The sequence below is a fragment of the Labeo rohita genome, chromosome 11 (genome assembly GCF_022985175.1).
Source record: "Labeo rohita strain BAU-BD-2019 chromosome 11, IGBB_LRoh.1.0, whole genome shotgun sequence".
NCBI lineage: Eukaryota > Metazoa > Chordata > Actinopteri > Cypriniformes > Cyprinidae > Labeo > Labeo rohita.
The window spans coordinates 12,737,187-12,762,633 of NC_066879.1; the positions used below are offsets into that span (position 1 = coordinate 12,737,187).

The 25,447-nt window shown below is 37.4% G+C and overlaps 2 protein-coding genes and 1 long non-coding RNA gene across 4 annotated transcripts in view; 1 reads left to right on the forward strand and 2 right to left on the reverse strand.

Moving 5' to 3' along the window:
- The window catches only part of mafgb (v-maf avian musculoaponeurotic fibrosarcoma oncogene homolog Gb), a 28,246-nt gene extending 19,013 nt beyond the window's left edge, over positions 1 to 9,233 (reverse strand). The window contains exon 1 of one of the 2 annotated variants that reach the window (XM_051122831.1): positions 9,004 to 9,233. In XM_051122831.1, coding sequence (XP_050978788.1) covers positions 9,004 to 9,172 — 169 coding nt within the window. In that variant the 5' untranslated portion in view covers positions 9,173 to 9,233. Of the gene's footprint in view, positions 1 to 8,048; positions 8,382 to 9,003 lie in introns of those variants that run through there. The other variant, XM_051122832.1, reaches the window with a different exon arrangement.
- Positions 9,234 to 17,357: 8,124 nt separating this feature from the next.
- Positions 17,358 to 17,882, forward strand: LOC127173429 (uncharacterized). Its single transcript, XR_007828750.1, has 3 exons — positions 17,358 to 17,457; positions 17,492 to 17,717; positions 17,786 to 17,882. It is a non-coding gene; the product is annotated as an uncharacterized LOC127173429 (long non-coding RNA).
- pycr1b (pyrroline-5-carboxylate reductase 1b) lies at positions 17,615 to 25,032 on the reverse strand. Its single transcript, XM_051123321.1, has 8 exons — positions 24,881 to 25,032; positions 24,322 to 24,404; positions 23,289 to 23,359; positions 23,012 to 23,191; positions 20,589 to 20,810; positions 19,993 to 20,085; positions 19,669 to 19,832; positions 17,615 to 18,655 (listed from the first exon to the last, which is right to left on the reverse strand). The coding sequence occupies exons 2-8, from the start codon at positions 24,386 to 24,388 to the stop codon at positions 18,493 to 18,495; spliced, it is 960 nt and encodes a 319-aa protein (XP_050979278.1). The 5' UTR covers positions 24,389 to 24,404; positions 24,881 to 25,032; the 3' UTR covers positions 17,615 to 18,492.
- Between the last annotated feature and the right edge of the window lie 415 nt (positions 25,033 to 25,447).

Here is a 25,447-nt window from a genome sequence, read left to right on the forward strand (position 1 = left end):
AAATCATTAGGATATTAAGTAAAGATCATGTTCCAGTAGGATATTTTGTACATTTCCTACCACAAATATATCAAAAATTAATGTTTGATTAGTAATATGCATTGCTAAGAAATTTAAAGGTGATTTTCTCAATATTTTGATTTTCAAATACTTTGATCTCTGCCAAATATTGTCCTCTCCTAACAAACCACACATCAATGGAAAGTGTATTTATTCAGCTTTCAGATTATGCATAAATCTCAGTTTCACAAAATTATTAACTGTATCAACATGCAATATCTTTGCAAAAATAAAAACATTTTGTAGCTGAAATTCTCTATATTTTCTGTAACAAAAAAAAAAGAAAGAGAAAAAAGTCTTGACCTCTATGAGTTTATGGCTGCGGTTGCCAGACATCAAGAGTTTAAATCCCCCTATCAGAGCTTCTGTTAAAAGGACACAACTTCCGTGATTAATTTATCACTACAATCTGGCAACCAATCAAACCTTCTCATTAGAAACTGTAATAAATAAAAAGACTGTTTAATAAATGCAGTTAGACACCTGTGTGTTTATATTTCTGATCATATAATAAATCAGGTGACTATGTGTGGCCCTGGAGCACAAAACCAGTCTTAAGTATCACGGGTTTATTTGCAGCAATAGCCAAAAATATATTGTATGAGTCAAAATGATCAATTTTTCTTTTATGCCAAAAATCATTAGAATATTAAGTAAAGATCATGTTCCATGAAGATATTTTGTACATTTCCTACCATAAATATATCAAAAATAAATTTTTGATTAGTAATATGTATTGCTAAGAACTTCATTTGCACAATTTCAAAGGTGATTTTCTCAATATTTAGATTTTTTTGCACCCTCAGATTCCAGATTTTCGAATAGTTGTATCTCAGCCAAATATTGTCCTATCATAACAAACCATACAGCAATGGAAAGCTTATTCATTCAGCTTTTTTCACAGTTTCACAAAATTGACTCTTATGACTGGTTTTATGGTCTAGGGTGACAAATACTGATCTGAAATGTGTGTAAGAGCAATTTGTGCTTCAAACACCAATGATTCCTCAAATCATGTGTGTTATTTGGCATTTTGATCAGTGTTAACTGCATTATCAGTAGTCGAGACAATAGATGTCATAAAACATTGTAACTGTATATCAACATGCAATATTGATGCAAAAATGTAAACTTTCTATTACTGAAATTCTCTATATTTTCTGTAACAAAAAAAGAGAAAAAATCTTGACTTCTGTGAATTTATGGCTGCGGTTTTCAGACATCAAGAGTTTAAATCCCCCATTCAGAGCTTCTCTTAAAAAGGACACAACTTCCATGTGTTAATTTATCTTTACAATCTGGCAACCAATAAAACCTTCTCATTAGAAACTGTCATAAATAAAAAGACTGTTTGATTGAATCTGAATAAATGACAAAAATCATTAGGATATTAAGCAAAGATCATGTTCCATGAAGACGTGCCTACCGTAAATATATCAAAACTTAATGTTTGATTATTAATATGCATTTCTAAGAACTTTAATGGGACAACTTTAAAGGTGATTTTCTCAATATTTGGATTTTTTTGCACCTTGTAAAAATATGGTCCTTAAACCATACATCAGTGAAAAGCTTATTTATTCAGCGTTTCATGAAATTGACCCTTATGACTGGTTTTGTGGTCCAGCGTCATAAATATTGATCTGAAATGTGTGTAAGAGCAGCATTTGTGCTTAATACACCATCAAATCATGTGTGTTATTCAGCATTTTAACCAGCATTAAATTGCATTAACGAAAACTATGATGAAAAATATCACTAAAAAAAAACACCAACTGTATATCAACATGCAATATCGTTGCAAAACAATAAAAACTTTCAATAGCTGAAATTTTCTGTAACACACAAAAAAAAGTCTTGACCTCGATGAGTTTATGATTGCGGTTGCCAGACATCAAGAGTTTAAATCCCCCATTCAGAGCTTCTCTCTTAAAAGGACGCAACTTCCATGTTTAATTTATCTTTACAATCTGGCAACCAATCAAACTTTCTCATTAGAAACTGTAATAAATAAAAAGACTTTGATCGAATCTGAATAAACGCGCTTATGCACTTCTGTGTTTATATTTCTGATCATATAATGAATCAGGTAACTATATGTGACTCTGGAGCACAAAACCAGTTTTAAGGGTCAGTTTTGTGAGACTGAGATTCATTCATTTGTTTGGTTTATTTGGTCAAGATAGAACTATTTAAAAATCTGTAATCAGAGGGTGCAAAAAAATCTAAATATTGAGAAAATCACCCTTAAAGTTGTGCAAATGAAGTTCTTAATGCATATTACTAATCAAAAATTAAGTTCTGATATATTTACGGAAGGAAATGTACAAAATATCATCATGGAACATGATCTTAACATCCTAATGATTTTTGTCATAAAAGAAAAATTGATAATTTTGACTCATACAATGTATTTTTTGCTATTACTGCAAATATATTTATGACTGGTTTTGTGCTCCAGCGTCACATATGAGCTCAAATATAGCATGGATAGGAAAACTGGCTCAGAATTCTGATGCAATTTCTTAAATCATGCCAATCGTGATCAGTAGCGGTGAGCAAAATAACGATTATCACTATGCAGCGTTACTAAAATGAGACTTTTAGTCAACTAAACCTTACAAACAGAACATGTTGACTACATATGATAAAAACTAACAAGGACGTGTTACACAAGACTAAGACTAAATTAAAGCCCAGCTGACAGAATCCCACAGACGTGCTTTACAACACAACCTGAGTCACATCTACAGCTAAACAAACAAAAAGCGACAATCTGGCAACCGTTCAGATCAGCACAGCAGCTCATATATGTTCACATAAGTGTATAAATGGATTGTTTGTGCTCTCGCTCTCGTTCTCTGGCGTTCGGACTGCAGTGGTTTGCGTGTAATTCCCGCGGTGTCTGTCTTTAAAACTATGCCACTGTTCTGAGGCGCTGCGTTACTATACTTGAGCTGTATCTTACAGAGTATTTCATCATTGCTCAAAGAGGCCATGAAAAAAATAGACTCCATTGATCTACACACACACACACACACACACACACACACACACACTCTTTCTTCTTTTTTACATTAACTCAGAAAACTGTTTTCTGTGTGGAGCTTGTAGATTCACACACACTGACCTCAAATAACCTTCATCTCTGTCTGACCATCGCTATCACACACACACATAAAGATGAACACACACACACGGAGTGGGTTAATGATCAGCCTGTGTGTGTGTGTGTGTTTACTCTACAGCACCTGCCACACACACACACACACACACAGACGCACAGCTCAACGTCTTTCCTGGAGTTTCATCAACCCTCCACCCAGATCTGCCCACAAACACACACACACACACACCTCAAGGCTAATGTGTGTGAATTCATACTGCAAACACAAACATCAAACTGTTGCTGCTCTGCTCGTGTGTGTGTGCGAGTGTGTAAAGCGCGTCTGGCGTGGCGAGAGCTCACCGATTCCCCCACAGAAGGTAATAAATCTCAGGCTCATCTCCTGCACTGAATACTGAACAATGTTCATTTGTCCTCATAAGCTTGAGCGAGAGATATTTATTAAACAGAGGAACAGTGAGAGTGAGAGAGAGAGAGACTTTCTGAAGGACACCTGTCCTCAGCGCAGACACAAACACTCATCACTCACACTGACAACTTCCTGTTAAAAATATCCGTCTCTAATAAATTAAGGATGTTTGGACAAAATAGGACAAATTCAGAGCAGATGTAATTGACTTCCTGTTCAGATGCACGAATACGTGAATCTCATAATACCTCTCAAGAACACGTGCACTTAATTCAGTTTTATATTTTATTCATTTTATATATTTTATTTTTTGCAGATTTTTAACTACATTTTAGTCCTTTTTTGACTGTAAACTTACACAATAAATTGTAAAACTTATTTGAAAGCTTGTTTAGTTACTAAACTGTGTTAAGTGCATTTCTTTTTCATATATGATTATAAAATATTTATATAAATGATGATTTTTCTTTTTTACATATATAAAATGATAATTTTACATTTTATTAATAATAATAATAATAATAATTATTATTATTATAATTATATATATATATATATATATATATATATATAAAAAATTATAATTATTTATATATATATATATATATATATTAAATTAATAGCTTGTTTAGTTACTAAACTGTTAAGTGCATTTCTTTTTCATATTTTTGACTAAATAAATTTGATCAAGATAACTATATAAATAAATATTAATAAATATATACATTTATTTATTTATTTGCTGGTTTTTAACTACATTTTAGTCCTTTTGACTGTAATCTTACACCAAAAATGAAAAAAGTAAAAAAAGTAAAAGCTTGTTTAGTTACTAAACTGTGTTAAGTGCATTTCTTTTTCCATATATACGATTATAAAATATTTTTATAAATGATTTTTCCCATTTACATATTTTTGACTAAATAAATTTGATAAATGTATTTATATATTAATAAATATATACATTTATTTATTTATTTAGCTGATTTTTAACTACATTTTAGTGTATTTATTTTTGACTAAATAAATTTAATAAGGATTTATATATAAATACTATATAAATATTTATTTATTTATTTGCTGATTTTTAACTACATAGTTCTTACTTGACTGTAATCTTACACCATAAATTACAAATGTAAAAAAAAGGAAGCTTGCTTAGTTACTAAACCGTTAAGTGCATTTCTCTACCAAATTCCCATTACTGTAATACTAATAAAAATAAAATAAAAAATAATATATAGAGAATATATATTTAATTATTTATATATTTCCTGATCTTTAACTATATATTTTTTTTTACTTTACTTTTTTGACTGTAATCTTACACCATAAATTAAAAATGTAAAAGATTTGAAGGCTTGTTTAGTTACTACACTGTGTTAAGTGCATTTATCCACATAATTCTATTACTGTAATGCAATAAATAAATAAATAAATAAATAAATAAATAAAGATGTGATGCTCTTCAGACTAAACCATAATAATTCTTAACAGGATGGACAGATCTTGTGTTCAGAGAAACTGATGTGATCAAACAGGCACAAACGGGCTTGATATGAACATTGTCCTCAAACACACAGAACTCACACAGTCTCCTCTAAAACACACACACACACAGAGAGAGCTAATGCAGCCGCATCGCTCTGAATAAGAGGAAGAGTATTCTGCTGAGGGAAGAAAGAAAAAAAAGGAGAAAACTACCTGTTAGTAAAAAAAAGAGGAAGAACAGAAACTGCAATCTGTTGCAAAACACTTACTGTAAATGCAAACGATCGCATTTCTTTTGGTGATGCAAGTCTCGCATTTTAAAAAGTTGCAAGTGCAGCATTCAGCTCGCTCTCGTTCATCACACCGTTTAAAGCAGCTCTTTACACCTTTACTTAAAGAGTAACCTGAGGCGAGTCACTTCCGACATCAGCATCATCATCATCATCGCGGCATCACGACGTCTCAGAGCACAGAGATCACCAGTAACCGGCGCAAACGCCATCTGCCAAGCGAGAGGCTGTTTTCTGGTTGTCTCAGCGCTTTCACAGAATGCCTTAAAGACAAAAAACTCTCCCGTTTGCCACAACTTCAATCGTGCGCTCGTTCGCTCCCGACCATCAGCAGATTTGACTCATGAGCTCGTTTAAGAGCAGGCCGAGCCAATGTTCAGCCTGAAGTACAGTCCTGATCAGATTACACCTCTCCAGCACTGCGCTTCAGACTCTAATTGCACAAATATCACAATTAGCTGGAATTGTTATTGGGAGATTTCCGGTTAATGATGTAAACAGGCTCTTAAAAGGGTCTAAATGGATTTACATGGTTACACAGATCGCACTAGCAAAAAAAAAAAAAAACAAACAAACACTCTGGTACTGCTAGTGTGTACCGTGGTGTTTTTTGAAGTACCTATAAGAACACATTGGTGTATGAACATGATAAACTAACAGCAGCGGTTTTGGACACCAGACGTGTTCCTGAATCAGAATATCATTTGTTTGTTTGTAATGTAATGCAGTGCCAGATACAACAACTATTTTAATACAAACCACAGGTTAAAATTTAGGAAAATATGATGAAAAAATAGATCAAAAATCTTCCATTAAAAAAAAGTTCAAATGTAGCAAAATATGATACAAAAAACATTAACAAAAATGTTGACCTTCCATGAAAAATGAGGTTAAAATGTAGCAAGATATGAAGCACGATATGAAAAAAAAAACTAAACTTTTATCTTTAATAAAACATCAGATTAAACCTGAGCAAAACATGATTTAAAAACTCTTTAAAAATCAGGTTAAAATATAGCATATGATATACGATAAAAAAATCAGGTTAAAATGTAGCAAAATATGATAAAATAAATGTAAAAATTATCTTTCAAAAAATCTGATTATGAAATGATATGATATGAAACAACAACCAAAAATGTTTCTTTCATGAATAATCAGATTCAGCAAAATGATGACATAAAAAGCTGACCTTCCATGAAACAGCAGATCAAAATGTAACAAAACACGATATTTAAAAAAATAATAATAATAATCAGTGAAAAATATGACATGAGATAAAATAAATATTACCTTCCATGAAAAATCAGGTTTAAATGTAACAAAAATATGATATTGAAAAAGATCTTCAATTAAAAGTCAGGTTAAAATGTAGCAAAATATAATATAAAAAAATAAATAAAAATGATCTTTCATACTAATCTGATTATGAAATAATATATGAAAAAAAAATTATCTTCCATGAATAATGATAATAGCAAAATATGATCTATATAAAATAGCTGACCTTCCTTGAAAAATCTGCTTAAAATGTAAAAAAATATATATATATATATATGATATTGAAATAAATAAAATGAGAAAAATGACATGAGAAAAGAAAAATATTTTATCAGGTTAAAATGTAACAATATGATATTGAAAAATGATCCTAAATTAAAAAAGAGCAAAAAATGATATACAATATATATATATATATATTTCTTGAAAATCCTCTCATAGGAATCAAGTCAGTTTATCTGTGATGGACAAAAATGCTGCTGATTCGGAACAAGCCGGTGCCCAGAAATGCTGTCTAGGCTGGAGCGTCATGGATGACATGCATCAGACTTTACCACGGTATCACCATAGTACTGCCATACACTCTGATTTAAAACATTTATACAAGAACAGTCTGTAATAAATTCACAATCAGCAGCTACATGTGTGTGTGTGCGTTTCAATACTATTCAATAAATGCATTGATGCTAGTGAAAATGATTTTAAAACTTCAAACGCTGTAAGTGTGAAAACACCAGCGCGGCGCTGATAAAGCCATCAGTCTGAACGCCGCCGTTATTGATGCACGCGCTCTCTCCGTGCCTCGAAAGCTGCCCGGTTCCGCGCGCTCCGATGTGCCGTGTTGCCATGACGCCCCGGTGCCCGGGCTCACGTCAAGCAGATATCAGCGATTGATGAATCAGCATCTCCCTCGTCCGCTCGAATGCCCATTAAAGCCGCCGCCGATATGATGATTCGAAATTTGTAATCGCGCTGATTTTGTGATTCGGAGCGCGCGCGCGGTAACGGAATCCAACCGGCAGCTGTCAGTTACAGATGAGGCGATAAGCAACACATGCTGAATAAAACTAGTTTCTCCACACAGTGTTACAAATCTGTGAAGTGCCACAATGTATCGGTGAATATGTATCAAAGTATCACGGCGGCGCAACATTGTTACTTTTCGTACTTCCTAGAGCAAAACTGTATCTTATTGTGTCAAACTGGAGAGCGCGCTGGAACGATTCCCGACGAGGCAGATGCCCAAAACGACGCTGGCAAGTAAATACCATGACACACTGTCAAAAGTACTAGGGTATTACCACCTGATACCATCACTGTACAACGGCTACAGTTGAACTAACGGTGTCAATGTGCCGCGCAACGCAGACAAAAGCGAGAAAGAGTAACGCACCTCGAACCGGGTCGATCCGTGTCCAGCGCAGACGGTTCTGATGAACCAGCAGGTTCGGCTTCTTCACAGATCCGGAGATCCGCGTGAGCGCGCGCGCGTTTGTGTTGCTGTGTAACCTCTGCCTGACTAGAGGAGACACACACGCACGCACACACACTCTAAATATAACACGAGCCGAATCCCGCTGATTTCTGCAAACGTTTCAAATCGAAAGCGACGATCAGAGCCAGCGATTGATCACAGATCGGGGTGTGTGAGTGTGTATCGATGAACCCTTTGTCTGCTCGCTGTCATCATGGCTCTGTGTGTGTGTGTGTGTGTGTGGCGGGTTTTTGAGCGGAATGACCCGATCGTGATGATTCAGCACGGCGAGCCCTTTAAAACGCGCGTCCCGCTTAACGCGTACGGCGGCGTCACGTCGCCTCGCCAGACAGACGACAAACGCGCACACGAGCATATGAACGCTCATACTTATAGTAAACAATGCATATATTAATACGTTTATGTAACATGAACACAATTTCGTTGTTATCGCTAATTAAAAAACTATTAATAGTTCACTTTAATGGGAAATAACAAGTATAAATAGGCAAATAGTAAGGCTTGCGCGCACTACACAAACCAGAATTGATGCAAAAATTAAACTTAAAAGCAAAACTATATTTTTTAAAAATATAAATAATTTAATTTTTATTTTTAAATATTTTATTTTATTTTTTAAACGCTATTATTGTGAATCTCATCCTATTTTCAGTTCCTCATGTGTTGGATGTGTTTGTAAATGGTTCGTGTTCTGCACTAAAAAAAGAAACTGACATACACACACACACACACACACACACACACACACACACACACAGTGTCGTGCACACTCAGCAAAACAGATCTGAGCGACTCGTCCGCCCGAGCGCAACTTCAGCGCGTTTGGAAGCACCGTGAGGAACGACGCACTCACCGGACGCGTCACGGATCGTCTGGAGCAGCGGATGACGGCGGCCGGTGGAACCGAGGAGAATCCGGTGGGAGTTTGTCGCTGTTGTCGGCGAATTTGTGACCGTGTTGATCCTCTTTCTCTCGCGCTGAAGCCAGACGTCATATGATTTGCTTTGGTCACGTGGTTTCATTCATGAAGGATCTACGCAACGCCAGCGCGACTCTTAAAGGGACACGCGCGTGCTGAGCACACATGTAGCCTACATTTTAATGCATAAGACCATAAAACACATTAAGCGCAACATGTTTAGAAGTACTAGTGAAAATGTTACTTAAACATACGCGAGTGCATTTGTTTCTAACATAAAGCACAAGTGAGTACTGGTGGTGTGGGAAACGCGCGGGAGCCTGCTGTTGCTATGGTTACAAGCGCGCGCGTCTCCTTTCAAGAAAACTATGTGCTGCTTTAGTGAATTTGTATTCTTCAAGAATTCAACTTGTGTATATATTTTTTAAATAAATGTAGAAAACGCAAAATTGTATTTATTGCATAATTCTAATCAAATAAGTTTGAGAGAATTCTCATTTCTAGATCATGTTAAGACTCTACAGTCAAAACCTTTTTTTTCATGCACTTGTCAATTTTGAGATTTTGGGCTATTTGGCTTTTCATAATGTAGCTGTTTTCAGAATTTAACTTGTAAAAATAAAAAAAAAAATCCAAAAACACTTATTTCATTGCACTTTAAGTATTTGGATCTGTAGATTGTAGTTACAATCCATATCTTTAAAGAGTTTTTTCTCCATCTCAGCAGCACTTACATACACCAAACTTAGCAGTTTTATTCCTCTCTATATTCTGAAGGTTTTTACTGTGGGGTTTGTTCATATGCCATTCACACTGATTTATACAACATTTTATTCCTAAAAACATGGTGAAAATGTGTTATTTCTGTCTGTTGACACTATTTTCATATTTATGAACTGATAAAAAAAGAAATTCAAAATCCCCTCGGTAAAAACCTTTAGAATATAGACAGGAATAAAACTGCTAAGTTTGGTGTGTGTAAGTGCTGTTGAAGTGGAGGAGAAAACTTTTAAAGATCTATACTGTAATTGAAATCTGTGCAATAAAATAAACACTTAAATGTATATTTTAGATTTTTGTTTCCACTCGTCTGAAACAACATGTTATGAAAGACCAAGCAGCCCAATATCTCAAAATTTACCAGTGCATGAAAACGTTTTTGGCTGTAGTGTCTTTCCAAAATACAAGTGTTTATTTTACCACACTTTATCTGTTTGCATCTGTAGAATTCAATTCAAATCTATATATTTAAAAGTTTTCTCCTCCACTTCAGCAGCACTTACATACACCAAACTTAGCAGTTTTTTTCCTCTCTATATTCTGAAGGTTTTTACTGAGGGGTTTGTTTATATTTCATTTACGCCGAATTATGCAACACTTTATTCCTAAAAACGTGATAAAGATTTATTTGTTTTTTGTATGTTGACAGTATTTTTTGATTTATGGAGTGATAAAAAAAACAAATCCAAAATCCCCTCAGTAAAAACCTTTAGAATATAGAGAGGAATAAAACTTTAAAATTTGGTATATGTAAGTGCTGCTGAAGTGGAGGAGAAAACTTTTAAAGGTCTATATTGTAATTGAAACATACATATGCAAAACAGAGTGCAATAAAATAAACACTTCAATGTATATTTTGGATGTTTGTTTCCACTAGTCTGAAACAACATGTTATAAAAGACCAAGCAGCCCAATATCTCAAAATTTACCAGTGCATGAAAAATGTTTTGGCTGTAGTGTCTAAATACAAGTGTTTATTTTACCGCACTTTATCTATTTGCATCTGTAGAATTCAATTCAAATCTATATATTTAAAAGTTTTCTCCTCCACTTCAGCAGCACTTACAAACACCAAACTTGGCAGTTTTAATCCTCTCTATATTCTGAAGGTTTTTACTGAGGGGTTTGTTTATATATCATTCACACTTAATTACATAACACTTTATTCTTAAAAACACAATAAAAATGTGTTCGTTTTCTGTATGCTGACTGTATTGTTTAATTTATGGAGTAATAAAAAGAGAAATTCAAAATCCTCTCAGCAAAAACTTCAACTCTAATATGACGACAAAATCAAACAAGAGTTTTGAACCTGGCTTTATCCAATCTTCATATTAGTATTCTGGAAATGAATGCAAATTAGTGCATATTTAAACAACTTTTCAGAAAACTTGTAATACAAAAACAAAAAAACATTTGTAAGCAATCAGCTAGGGAATTATAGTGATATTTATTAGTTGAAAATTGACCCTATTTAGCTGGAGTATCCTGCTTTAAACAACAAGACATAAAACACTAAATCAGAACATCACTATAGAGCTATAAACAAATTGAAATATGTATATTTTATGAAAGAACAAGCATAGGGATAAACCAGTCCAGGATGGAGATCTCATGAAAAGCTGCGTTAACCTCCATCAGAAGTGCATCAGTTGTTCTTACTGGAGCTGCTGGTCCACAGGAGGAAGCTGGAGTGATGATTCACTGCGGTTTAGACGAACCGCCAGAACCAGAGCCCGTCTTCCTCTTTCTCTCTGCAGCCACCGGCTGTACAGCAATGATAAAATATATCAGTTCAAACACACACTTCTCTGTTCACACTCTTTCCCAGCAGCTCTTTTCAGAGAATCTCGGTGCTGCGGAAGCTGCGACACAAATAAAGAGCTGAAATGCATCTGCTGCACGTAAGGTGGTTTTGAGCGAACATCAAGATGGATTTGTGGTATCTAATGGACACTTCCAGACAGCGCTCAGGAAAGACGGCTTAGATGTGCGTTGATTCTGCGCCAGATGTCAATTAGATGAAATCAGCGGTGCTATCACAATAGTTCACCCTCCAAAAAATGTTGTTTTAAAACCTGTATTTCTTCTGAACTGCACTTTTCGGTACAACAAAACAGATGGACTGTCCAGAAAAGGACAGAAAAGAAACAAACATTTTTTTCAAAAATTGACATTTTGAACATTCAGAAATAATGTTTCTGTAACTGAACAGTGAAATGTTCTTTGATCCTCACTGATAGAATGTTCTTCTCCTAAAATATTTTAGTTGGACATCCTTCTCTTACATTTTTTTGAATGTTATGAGAGAACGTTCCAAAAGTAACATTCACAAAATGTTTGCAAAGTGCTAAAATGTAATGTTTCTTCAATGTTCACATAACCACAATTTAAAAAAACATTTTGAACTTTAAAATAACATTCAGAAATACAGGGACATTGGTAAAATGATCTTTATATCTCATTCATGGAACACTTTTCCTAGAATAGTTCTAGAATTTTTGAAAGTTACTTTCAAGATGAAGTTACTTTTTGAAGTTGTTTCAAGAGAATTTCGATAATCTTAGCAAAATGCTAAAATGGAATGTCCCTTTTACGTTTGCATAACCACAAAAAAAAGATTAAAAATCTATACATTTTGAATGTTCAGATAACATTCAGAAAAAAAAGAAACAACACTTTTAAAAAACCCAGAACATTCAAAAACATGATGTTTTGAACATTCAGAAATAATATTTTCATAACTTAATGGGAGCAAAAATATTATATTTTCATAACATAAAGGGAAGGAAATACTTGTTTTTTTGTACAACAAAATCTCAAAAAGAACAGAAAAACAACATGAATGTAGTTTATAACACTCACGATAATTTAGCGCAAAGGAACATTCCACAATGTAAGTCGTCATTTTTACTTTTGGATGAACTATCCTGTTAAAACTGCAAAAACTCAGAAACTAATCTGAAGAAGTAACAAAATGGTTCATCAACAGCCAAAAGCTCTTTTGAAGAAACTTGTTTGAGCAACTCGGAAACGGTGAAAACGGCTGATTGTGTTGGTGGAATATCATCAAAAAATGATGAACGGCGTCCTGCGCGTTTCCAGAGGAATAACAGGAGCGTAAGATTCGTTTGACTTATCAGCGTTTGAGAGCGGTGGGCCGACCGAGGAAGAACCTCTGGAATAAAAGGAGGATTATGGAACTCTTTAGCGCCTCCTCGACTTCCAATCAGACACACAAATAAACAGCGGCCGTCAGAAACACAAACACAAGAGCAGCTCTGGAACTAATCCCGCTGTCCCTGCCCGTGGACGTCGAGACATCGTCCTGAAGACACACGGAGGAACACAAATCAACTCCGACTCTGAAATGCTGTAAAACTGAAAATGCCTGTGCTGTAATTGAAGGAAGTATCAGACGATCAGGAATCTGCTCCGGTCAGACTCAGACACTTCAACTTTAATAGACTTTTTACACCATGACAAGAAAATAAAGAGGACGTTCATAAAGAGCGGAAAGCTTTCACGAGGACGTCGACTTGAAGATGTCATCTCATCTTTCTAAATGGTGGTGTTTTTATATTGATTTGTGTCATTTGATCAAACGAGCTGCATGCAGATCTTCATGCGTTTACTGTAATGGTTTTCTGAGTTTGCCGACTCCCCTGCGTGACCTTTGACCCATAGGTCAGAGCGGCTTCATAAGTGACCCTGACGCTTCTAAAAGCGGTGTGTCTTCGGACTGACACGCACTCATCTCCATGCCAGCTGAGCAGAGAAACATCTACACAATGCAGCTCTAGAAATAGCCTGAGCCTGCAGCGTTCCTCACATCAGCCCGACTGACTCAGAGCTGCAGGTCCAGAACTCACCAGAAACCACACGCAGAACATTCACAGCTACAGCTGTTCGCAACAGAAACCTCTGGGTTGGACTCTGATTTTTAACAGATTCTTCACTTGTTTTTTAAGGTTTTTATTCATGCATTTCTTATGAATATTTGAACAGATTTTTTTAGATAAAGCACTTTGAATTACCATTGTGTATAGAATATGCTACATAAACTTGCCCTACACCTAAAACTCACCACTGGTATTAATGTGTTGTGGATGGTTGCCAGGGCGTTGTTATGGGATTGCTAGGGTGTTTTAAGCTGTTGCTAGGGGGTTTTGGTAGGGTTGTTGATTTGTTGCCAGGTGTTGCCAAGGGGTTTTGAGCTGTTGCCAGGGCATTGCTAGGGTGTTTTCAGTTGTTGCCCAGGCGTTGCCAAGGGGTTCTGAGTTGTCACCAGGGGATCGCTAGGGTGTTTTAAGTTGTTGTCAAGGTGTTGCCATGGGGTTTTGAGCTGTTCCCAGGGCATTGCTAGGGTGTTTTCAGTTGTTGCCCAGGCGTTGCCAAGGGGTTCTGAGTTGTCACCAGGGTATCACTAGGGTGTTTTAAGTTGTTGTCAAGGTGTTGCCATGAGGTTCTGAATTGTTGCCAGGGCATTGCTAGGGTGTTTTAAGTTGTTGCCAAGGTGTTGCCATGAGGTTCTGAATTGTTGCCAGGGCATTGTTTTAAGTTGTTGTCAAGGTGTGTTTTTGAAGTTGTTGTCAAGGTGTTGCCATGAGGTTCTGAATTGTTGCCAGGGTATCACTAGGGTGTTTTAAGTTGTTGTCAAGGTGTTGCCATGAGGTTCTGAATTGTTGCCAGGGCATTGCTAGGGTGTTTTAAGTTGTTGCCAAGGTGTTGCCATGAGGTTCTGAATTGTTGCCAGGGCATTGCTAGGGTGTTTTAAGTTGTTGCCAAGGTGTTGCCATGAGGTTCTGAATTGTTGCCAGGGCATTGCTAGGGTGTTTTAAGTTGTTGTCAAGGTGTTGCCATGAGGTTCTGAATTGTTGCCAGGGCATTGCTAGGGTGTTTTCTGTTGTTAAGGCTTTTCTGTGAGGTTCTGAGTTGTCGCCAGGGCATTGCTAAGGTGTTTTAAGTTGTTGCCAAGGTGTTGCCAAGGGGTTCTGAGTTGTCACCAGGGGATCGCTAGGGTGTTTTAAGCTGTTGTCAAAGTGTTGCCAAGGGGTTTTGAGCTGTTGCCAGGGCATTGCTAGGGTGTTTTCAGTTGTTGCCCAGGCGTTGCCAAGGGGTTCTGAGTTGTCACCAAGGGATCGCTAGGGTGTTTTAAGTTGTTGTCAAGGTGTTGCCAAGGGGTTTTGAGCTGTTGCCAGGGCATTGCTAGGGTGTTTTAAGTTGTTGTCAAGGTGTTGCCATGGGGTTCTGAATTGTTGCCAGGGCATTGCTAGGGTGTTTTCAGTTGTTAAGGCTTTTCCGTGAGGTTCTGAGTTGTCGCCAGGGCATTGCTAAGGTGTTTTAATTTGTTGCCAAGGTGTTGCCAAGGGGTTCTGAGTTGTCACCAGGGGATCGCTAGGGTGTTTTAAGTTGTTGCCAAGGGGTTCTGAGTCGTCATCAGTGCATTGCTAGGGTGTTTTAAGTTGTTGCCATGGGGTTCCGAGTTGTCGCCAGGGTATTTTAGGGCGTGTCTATGGCAACAGGGGCAGCCATGGCCTAATGGTTAGGAAGTCGGGCTTGTAACTGAAAGGTTGTGGGTTTGAGTCCCAGATCCGGCAGGGATTGAAGGTGGGGGGGAGTGAATAGTCAGTGCTCTCTCCATCCCCAATACCACAACTGAGGTGAGCCCATTGAGCACCGCCGCAGCAATAGCAATAAGCCTGCCCACTGCTCCGGGTGTTTGTTCACTACTCACTACTGTGTGTGTGTGCACTTGGATGGGGTAAATTCCACATGTCACGTCCTTTCCTTTTCCTTTTCCTTTTGATTAAGTTGTTGTCAAGGCGTTGCCATGGGGTTCTGAGTTGTCACCAGGGTATTGCTAGGGTGTTTTAAGTTGTTGTCAAGCCGTTGCCATGGGGTTCTGAGTTGTTGCTAGGGCATTCTTAGGGTGCTTTAAGTTGTTGCCAGGCTGTTGCCATGGGGTTTTGAGTTGTTACCAAGGAATTGCTATGGGGGCTTTGAGTTCTTGCCAGGGCATTGCTAAGGAGTTCTGAGTAGTTGCCAGTGCGTTGCCTGGGGGTTTTGTGTTGTTGTCAAGGCATTGCTAGGGTATGTTGATTTGGTGCCATGACGTTACCAGGGTGTTTTGAGTTACTGCCAAGGAATTGCCATAGGGTGTTTTGAGCTGTTGTCAGGACATTGCTTGAGGTTTTCCAGGGGATGTAGAGTTGTTGCTGAGGCGTTGCTATAAGGTTGCTACAGGGTGTTTTAAATTGTTTCTAGGAGATTGCTATAGGGATGTTAGGGTGCTTTAATTTGCTGTCAAGTGCATTTTTAGTTCATTGCAACTGGGTTCCAATGTGGTTGCTATAGGGTTGCTAAGGCATTTCTAATAGACTGCTTAGGTTTTTCTAGTTCTTGCCAGGGTGTTCCTATAGGGCTGCTAAGGTGTTTTCAGTTATTGTTACGGCATTTCTATAGGGTTTCCAAGAGACTCTTACACCGCTGCTATGCAGTTACTAAGGTGTCTGTTTTTTGTATCATTTCTAAAGCTACCTGTGGGATTTCATCACCTGTTTTATGCTCCAGCAGGTGAAAATGGTGCATCTGATCAAGTGCTAACTTTCAGCATATCACCATCAGAACTAGAGATGATTTACTGGACTCACTAAAACAGAAATGTCAAGTTAATGAAATCCTTTCGCAATCACACATGGAGAAACGATTTACTGTAAAGCACAAGGAAGAAGCGGCTACTGAGAAAAACTTGCGCAATGCTGGTGGTTTGTGTTCAGCACCTGAAGGACGGCGTGACGCCGTGTGTTTGTTCTCCTGTATAGTTGAGTAATGGCTTTCAGAGAAAAACCTTCAGTTAATTTGCTTAAAGAAACATTAATTATTCATAGTTCGCTCCTGCTTTAATTACACGTCTGGAACAAACGCAACAATGTTCTCGCTCATCGGGAACACAGTTCATCAATGAAGCCGACGGAAATAAAACCATGAGCGTAAGCAAAAACACAGCTTTTCTTTTTTTAACTTACAGCACCGTTTATTCGGTTTTCATATTTCTGCATTAGAAACACACAGAACAGACAAACAGAAAGATGCTTCACGCTCGATAATCAGCTTACAAAACACTTTGGCTGTTTGACATTCATTATTTTCTCCAGCATTTTAAAAAGAACAAACAACAAATATATAGGGGTGTTCAGGTCTGCAACCGATCCTGATGAAACGTTTCAGAGAGAAATTACAGGTCACATCTTTTACAAGAATAAATCAAAATTAAAGAGCAAAAAAAGCAAAATAAAAGTTCTGTGACATCACTTCCTGTAACAGCTCAGAGAAGTTCTGATATCCTGTTAATCATAGAAAATCAACATGTCTGAAAGTTTGTGTGCAAAACAGATTCATCATGAAACAAAGTGATCACTGACAAAAAATAAATCCTGTTTACAAGGACATTACTATACGTGTTGCTATAGGGTGTGCGAGTTGTTGCCATGGCAATGCTATAAGGTGTGGCAAGTTGTTGCCATGGCAATGCTATAAGGTGTGGCGAGTTGTTGCCAGGGCGTTGCTATAGGGGGTGGCGAGTTGTTGCCATGGCAATGCTATAAGGTGTGGCGAGTTGTTGCCATGGCAATGCTATAAGGTGTGGCGAGTTGTTGCGAGGGCATTGCCATATAGGGGGTGGCAAGTTGCTATAGGGGGTGGCGAGTTGTTGCCATGGCAATGCTATAAGGTGTGGCGAGTTGTTGCCAGGGCATTGCCATAGGGTGTGGCAAGTTGTTGCCATGGCAATGCTATAAGGTGTGGCAAGTTGTTGCCAGGGCGTTGCTATAGGGTGTGGCGAGTTGTTGCCATGGCAATGCTATAAGGTGTGGCAAGTTGTTGCCAGGGCGTTGCTATAGGGAGTGGCGAGTTGTTGCCATGGCAATGCTATAAGGTGTGGCGAGTTGTTGCCAGGGCGTTGCTATAGGGTGTGGCGAGTTGTTGCCATGGCAGTGCTATAAGGTATGGCGAGTTGTTGCCATGGCACTGCTATAGGGTGTGGTGAGTTGTTGCCAGGGCGATGCTATAGGGTGTGATGAGCTTGAGTTGTTGCCAGGGTGTTCTTATAAGGGGTTTTGAGTTGTTGCCAGGGTGTTCTTATAAGGAGTTTTGAGTTGTTGCCAGGGTGTTCTTATAAGGAGTTTTGAGTTGTTGCCAGGGTGTTCTTATAAGGAGTTTTGAGTTGTTGCCAGGGTGTTTCTATAAGGGGTTGAGTTGTTGCCAGGGTGCTGCTATAGGAAGTTCTTGTATCTTGTTCATCAAAACAAAATCAACAATTCTTCCAGTTCATGTGTGCAAAATGTGTGTCATTTGTCAGTTTCATCCTGAAACAAAGTGAACACTGACATAAAAAACCTGTTTGGAAACCATTTACATGATTCCCTTTGAAGTTTTTTGACCTTTATAGATATGGAGAAGTTTAATAATAATGTTAATAACACTCTTTATGACTCATGTTTTCTGGTCTAATGCTGTACCAGTGTAACAGGACACAAGCTGTGAGTACAAGCACAGACCCATAATGCCTTTCAGTCTAAATGTGTGCATGTGTGTGGATGGACGGCACAGATCTTGTATTGTCCTGTGTGTGTGTGTGTGTGTTCAGTTCTTCTTGACACCGCTCTTGTTGTTGAACAGGTTCACTCTGCTCTTGGTGGCGACTGACGTGGACGAGACGCCCGGCTGCTGCAGCACTTTATCCAGCGTCGTCTTCTTGATGGCAGCGGCCGAGATCTTCTCCTGATCGGCCAGAAACTGCAGCTCCCTGTGAGGAGGAGCACAGGAGGTGTGAGCGAATAGCAACAGACATGAGACAGACTACACTCACTACACTACTTATGTATATTTAGTAATTGAAATGAGCTGGAAAGCAGCTGAGTGAAGGCCAAAATAACACCAATAAACAAAGCAAAATTTGTTTTCTTAAAGGTACAGTAGTTTGTGACTGGGGCAGAACTAAAGAAAAACTAAAACAATTTCTGAAAAAAACAACAAAAAAAACACTTTTAATAGAATATAAAATTGTAATCAGTTGGTAAAGTTTATAAAACTCATTAGATTTGGCATGCTGTTTGTTTGTTCAAATTTAATTAAATCATGAAAACCAGAATATTTTAGAATCCAGAATACTTAAAACACAGAAAAAAAACACAGAATGTGGGAAAAAATAAAAAATTAAACAATTCATAGAATGCTAAAAACATAAATTTGTTACAATTTGATAAATTGTTGTTAAACTGTATGCATTTCACAATTTCAGTTTATCAGACATGCTTTCTTTTTTCATGCTTTACTAAAAATGTAATTTAACCATAAAAAATAATACAGAATCCAAAAAATAAATGGATTCACAGGGGGGTTAAAATGTAACAAAATGCTCTTAAATTATACGTTTTATAATTTTAATTCATTAGAAATGCTTTTGATTACTAAAAATTATTTAACTGAGCTGGATCCAGAAAAATTGGAGCAGCATTTGTGAAAAACGTAAACGAATTTCAAGGCTCTAAAGCTGTTGCCCCCTAAGGGCAAACTATTTGCACTTGTTTTCTGACAGTAAACAGCATGAAATTAACTGAACACTTATTTCACTCAATATTTCCTCAAAACTCATTACCAAATGTGCATGATCCATAAGGCCATCGGCGTTTGGCACTCTTGTGTTAATCAGCCAATCCTAATAATCCCAGCAGTGTCAGCTGATTAATCGCTCTCTCACCAACACAAACCACTCATCACGACCCATCAGAAACACCGTATTAAGCAGCTGAGCGTCACCTGGTCCGGATGCAGGACGCCTCCACGGCGTTGATGAGGAGACTCCGGAAGCCTCCGCTCTCCAGGAAGTGCAGCGCGTGGATGGTAGCGCCACCCGGTGAGCAGACGTTGTCCTTCAGCTGTCCCGGGTGCTGCTCCGAGTCCAGAAGCATTTTAGCTGCTCCCTAAGACGGAATAAAGACACACGTGTTTCTCACAGCCGTACCAATACTACACTGATGCTTGAAGTTCATCATGTACAAAAAGAGCGTAATGTTAACAAATCAAGACCTTGTGTAATGTTTGCATCATGCACTGCATCAGAGCTCAAGTCATGTGACGTACCAGTAAAGCCTGTGCTCCCAGTCTGACCGCCAGTCGCCGTGGCAACCCCATCTTCACCCCGCCATCAGCCAGAGCATCCAGAGCCGTAAACGCCTGACGACAAACACACACGACTACGTATTTATATTTAACACCATGTCAGCAGCAGGTTACTTTCAAATTGAAAAACTTTAACATAAAAGACATTTAAGATTAATTTTAAAAAAGTGGAATTTAATTTTTATAACATCCATTAAACGACACTACCAGTCAAAATTTTGGTATTAAGATGCAATGTTTTTTGTCTCTTCTGCTCACCAAAGGCTGCATTTATTTGATCAAAAATATTTTTTAAATGTGAAATATTATTAGAATTTAAAATAGTTATTTTCTATGTGAATATCTGTTAAACTGTAATTTACTTCTGTGATGCGCAGCTGAATTTTCAGCATCATTACTCGTCTTCAGTGTCACATTATTCTTCAGAAATCATTCTAATATGCTGATTTGCTGCTCAATAAACATTTCTGATTATTATTAATGATGAAAAGAGTTGTGCTGTATGTTGTTGTTGTATCTGATCATTCAGTGTGTGATGTGCTGGTATAAACACTCACATAAGCAGGTCCGCTGCCGCTCAGGCCCGTCACGGCGTCGATCAGATCCTCCTCCACCTCGGTGCAGAAGCCCACGCTGGCCATCAGCTGCTCCAGGAGCTTCCCGTCCTCCACGTCAGCGTGTGTTCCTGTGGCGTAAACCGTCGCTCCCTCGCGCACCACCACCGGCGTGTTTGTCATGCAGCGCATCACTTTAGGAGCCGTGCGGTACTGAAGCAGCTTCTGCACACACACAACACACACGTATATAAAATGTACTAAAATAACTAAAACTGAAACAAATTTTTTAAATTATATTAGTTGTGAAATGTATTAGTAATTAAAATTTCAACAAAAATGAAAGTGAAAATATGTACTTATTTCCGTGCTACGACTACATTTTAGTGCCACGTTAAAAATAAAAACATTACGAGTATAAAGTCAAATATTACGAGAATAAAATTATTCTCAAAACAGTCCGACTTCACTCCCGAAAACATTCCGACTTTACTCTCAAAGTATTTCAACTTTACTCCCAAAACATCTCGAATTTACTCTTGTAGCATTTTGACTTTACTCCCGACTTTACTCTTGAAACATTACGACATTAAACTGGAAACATTCCGACTTTACTCTCAAAGTATTTGGACTTTACTCTTGTAGCATTCCGACTTTACTCTCAGAACATTCCGATTTTACTCTTGAAGTATTTTAACTTTATTCTTGTAGTATTTGGACTTTACTCTTGTAGCATTCCGACTTTACTCTCGAAACATTCCGACTTTACTCTCGAAGTATTTGGACTTTACTCCTGTAGCATTCCGACTTTACTCTCAGAACATTCCGATTTTACTCTTGAAGTATTTTAACTTTATTCTTGTAGTATTTGGACTTTACTCTCGAAACATTCCGACTTTACTCTTGAAGTATTTCAACTTTACTGCCAAAACATCTCAAATTTACTTTCGTAGCATTTTGACTTTATTCTCAAAGTATTTCGACTTTACTCTTGTAGTATTTTGACTTTCTTGTAATCTTAGATTTTTTTTTCTTTTTTAATGTGGCACTAAAACACATCATATTGTGCAGTGACTGAACAAAAAAATAAATAAATAAATAAACAAAACACACGCAAAATACAGACTTGCTGTTTTTACAGAACAACTATCTTGACCAGTTTCTCCTTAAAAACCTTTACGGAAAAAATGAATGTGATTTCTACTTCCAGAACCCTGCTGCTGTGCTTTGACACTCCATGTAAAACAATCATGCTGATGAAGAAACTACATTTAGTCAAAAAGAGAAATATAAGAGAAGCAATCAAAACAAAGAGCACAAAAAAAAACAAACAAACGTTGAACGTGCCGCGGTCAATACACACACCGACTGATACGAAATCACACCATATAATTGATTCCTTCGGGATTCAGAGCTTCGGCCGACAGTACAGAGGAAAACAGCTCATGTGTTTGATAAAAGAGAAAAATACATAACCTGAGGGAGAAACGAGCTTCAGTATAATTAATGAGATGGAATGCCTGTTACGTGAGTTCAAGACATGTTACAACAGGTAAGTGCAGAAAAACAATAACACAGCAGCTAAACATAAGACTTTTACACACTTTTATTATTAGTCTCAATCACTGCCCAATTTATTATTACAGGAGTAGTTCACCTAAAAATAAAAATTAGCTGAAAATGTGCTCCCCCTCAGTCCATCTAAGATTAGAATGAGTTTGTTTGTTCATCAGATTTATAGCAATGTGTCATTCCATCACTGTCTCACCAATGGATGTGAATGGGTGCCGTCAGAATGAGAGTCCAAACAGCTGATTAAAACATCACAATAATCCACACCACTCCAGTCCATCAGTTCACATCTCGAAAAGACAAAAGCTCAAACAAATCCATCATTAAGACAGTGAAAAAGTCCATCTCCTGTTGTCTCTCACATCAAAATCCAGCCACATATTTGTTTACAGCTGTTTTAGCTTGTAAACGGTGCTTGATCTGTGCAGATTTCTCACCTGATTCAGACCAGACCACTTTTTCACTGGAGGAAGCGTTACTATGGACTCGTAAAAATGAGTTAAAAATGTCTTAATGATGGATTGTTTCATCTTTTGTCTTCTGAAGATGTGAACTGATGGACTGGAGTGGTGTGGATTACTTGTGGATTATTGTGATGTTTTTATCAGATGTTTAGACTCTCATTCTGACGGCACCCATTCACATCCACTGGTGAGACAGTGATGGAATTTCTATAAATCTGATGAACAAACAAACTCATCCTAATCTCCTATGGCCTAAGGGTGAGTCATTTTTAGCTAATGTTTATTTTTAACTAAACTATTTCTTTAAACCCAGTGTGTAGAGACCTAAACAAGTTGTTAATGACATCATTAAAAGCATTCGTTCTGATGTTTAAGTGGCGTGTCTCGCACCTTCTCAATGGAGCTGATAGTGACTCCAGCGGCGCAGGAGACGATCAGGTGACGGTCCTCGATATCTGGACCGATTTCATCCAGAACGAACGGGATGATGTGAGGTTTGACGGCCAGGAACAGAACATCACTCTTGTGCGTTGCTTCTTTATTGCTTGTAGTGAAATTAATGCCCATTTTCTGAGAAAGCATCAAGGAAGGCGAGAAGAGCATGTTATACTATAAACAGCAGACGACTCAATACACAAACACACAGAGAGAGTTCATGTTTACACACCCGCAGGCCGGAGACTGTAGGCAGATCTGTGTCGGGTGAACTCGCTGTGATTCTGTTTGCAGCAATTACACCTGAAAAACAGACAAATGTGGATGAAACATGAGGAGTGGAATAATTCAGAAACTAAAAACAACAAGATGTGGATTAAATACTGCTATGACACTTTAATTGTATGGTTTGTTATTTTTAGAGCTTCACAGATGTTGCCACTGTGAACTGGTTACTGCATGAACAACAGAAATATGACTACTGGCCAAAAGATAAGCTCTTTTTCTCACCAAGGCTGCATGTATTTGATCAAAAATATTTTAAAAAATTCCAAAATATTATTTTGTTTTAAAACAGCAGTTTTCTATGTGAATATCTGTTAAACTGTAATTTATTTCTGTGATGCACAGCTGAATTTTCAGCATCATTACTCCAGTCTTCAGTGTCACATGGTCCTTCAGAAATCATTCTAATATGCTGATTTGCTGCTCAACAAACATTTATGATTATTACCAATGTTAAAAACAGTTGTGCTGCACAATATTTTTGTGGAAACTGTGTTGCATTTTATTTTTCAGGATTCACAGATGAATAGAAAACTCAAAAGAACAGCATTTATTTAAAAACAGAAATATTTTGTAACATTATAAATGTCTTTACTGGCACTTTTGATCAATTTAATGCATCCTTTATTGTTTTAAAAGACGACCCTAGACTTTCGCATAGTATTATGATTCTACAAAAATATGAGAATGAAATTAGAATGATTTCTGAAGGATCATGTGACACTGAAGATGCTGAAAATTCAGGTTTGATCACAGAAATAAATTACATTTTAACAGACATTCACATAGAGAAGAGCTATTTTAGAATGTAAAAATATTTCACAATTTTTAATGTATTTTTAGTCAAATAAATGCAGCCTTGGTGAGCAAAAGAGATTTTTCAACATTTTGACCAGTAGTGTATGCAAACACAATCCTGATCAGTCGAGAGACTAAAGTTCATTACTGTTTGAGGACGGTCATCTTGACCCGTTTCTCACCCGCCGCTGTGAAGCCCTTGACCAGGGCGTGTGCCAGCTGACCCGCTCCGATGAAGCCTACACTCATCCTGACAATGACACACCTGACAAAACACCATATGAATTAAAAAAAAAAAAAAAAAAAAAAAAATCATCATTTCATCCAAAGCAGCTTGCATTTAAAATACACTTATTCAGTTCATGCAAAGCAATGACTTTGGCATTGACAGTGCCATGATTCACTGTTAACACAATCACAACCTGTCTTAATAAATGATGAATTACAATAAGGCTGCAACATCAACTGCACTTCAAACAATTACCTGTTACATTGTAGCAGGGATTAAAGTCACATTACGTGCTACTCTGCAACATCAAGGTCATTTGCATAATTTATTTAGTTTCACTGTACACTAACTACACTAATATTGCTATTATACACAATAAAACACACTCTAGACAGCTTGTTATTGTTTTAATCAGTGCATTTGAATCATGATTCCTGATGCTGCAGCCTGATACATCATTCTCATGATTGTCTAAATGTTTCATCATCTCAGGAAACGGAACATTTTCTTACCTCCGCCGAGAATCACGCTGAAAGGAAGATTCGGTTCGGTGTTCTAGTTGATCAAGCGGTAAAAACACTAATTGGTGTCAACGTGGCTTCCTTCCCTCCATGTGCAGAGGGACGGCGCTCTGACCGACGCGAGGACGGGCCAATGAGAGACGAGCTGCTGTCGCGTCAAACCAATCAGCGCAGCGGATACAGCGAGGGCGGGGTTTGCCACAGAACGGTCTTATTGCATCAGTTCCTGTAGAATAAAGGCTGAATGTGGGTCAGCAGTGTGTGTTTGTGTCGACACGTCACATAACAGTACTGACAGTTTGCATGCATGTAAAAGTTAACTGTTAAAAAAACAATAAAATTACAATAGTACCAAAATATTTTATGACGATTTTACAACAGTTTAAGTAACAATGTCACTTAAACAAAGAGAAAAATACTGTTCAGAACCAAAGGGTTGCAATAAATATTATTTATTTAAATTCTAAACGCACTGCTTTAGAACCAAACGTATCTGAACAAAAATAACAGTATTACATCCTTTTTAAAAATCTCAAACCACAATTTACTATAATCTGA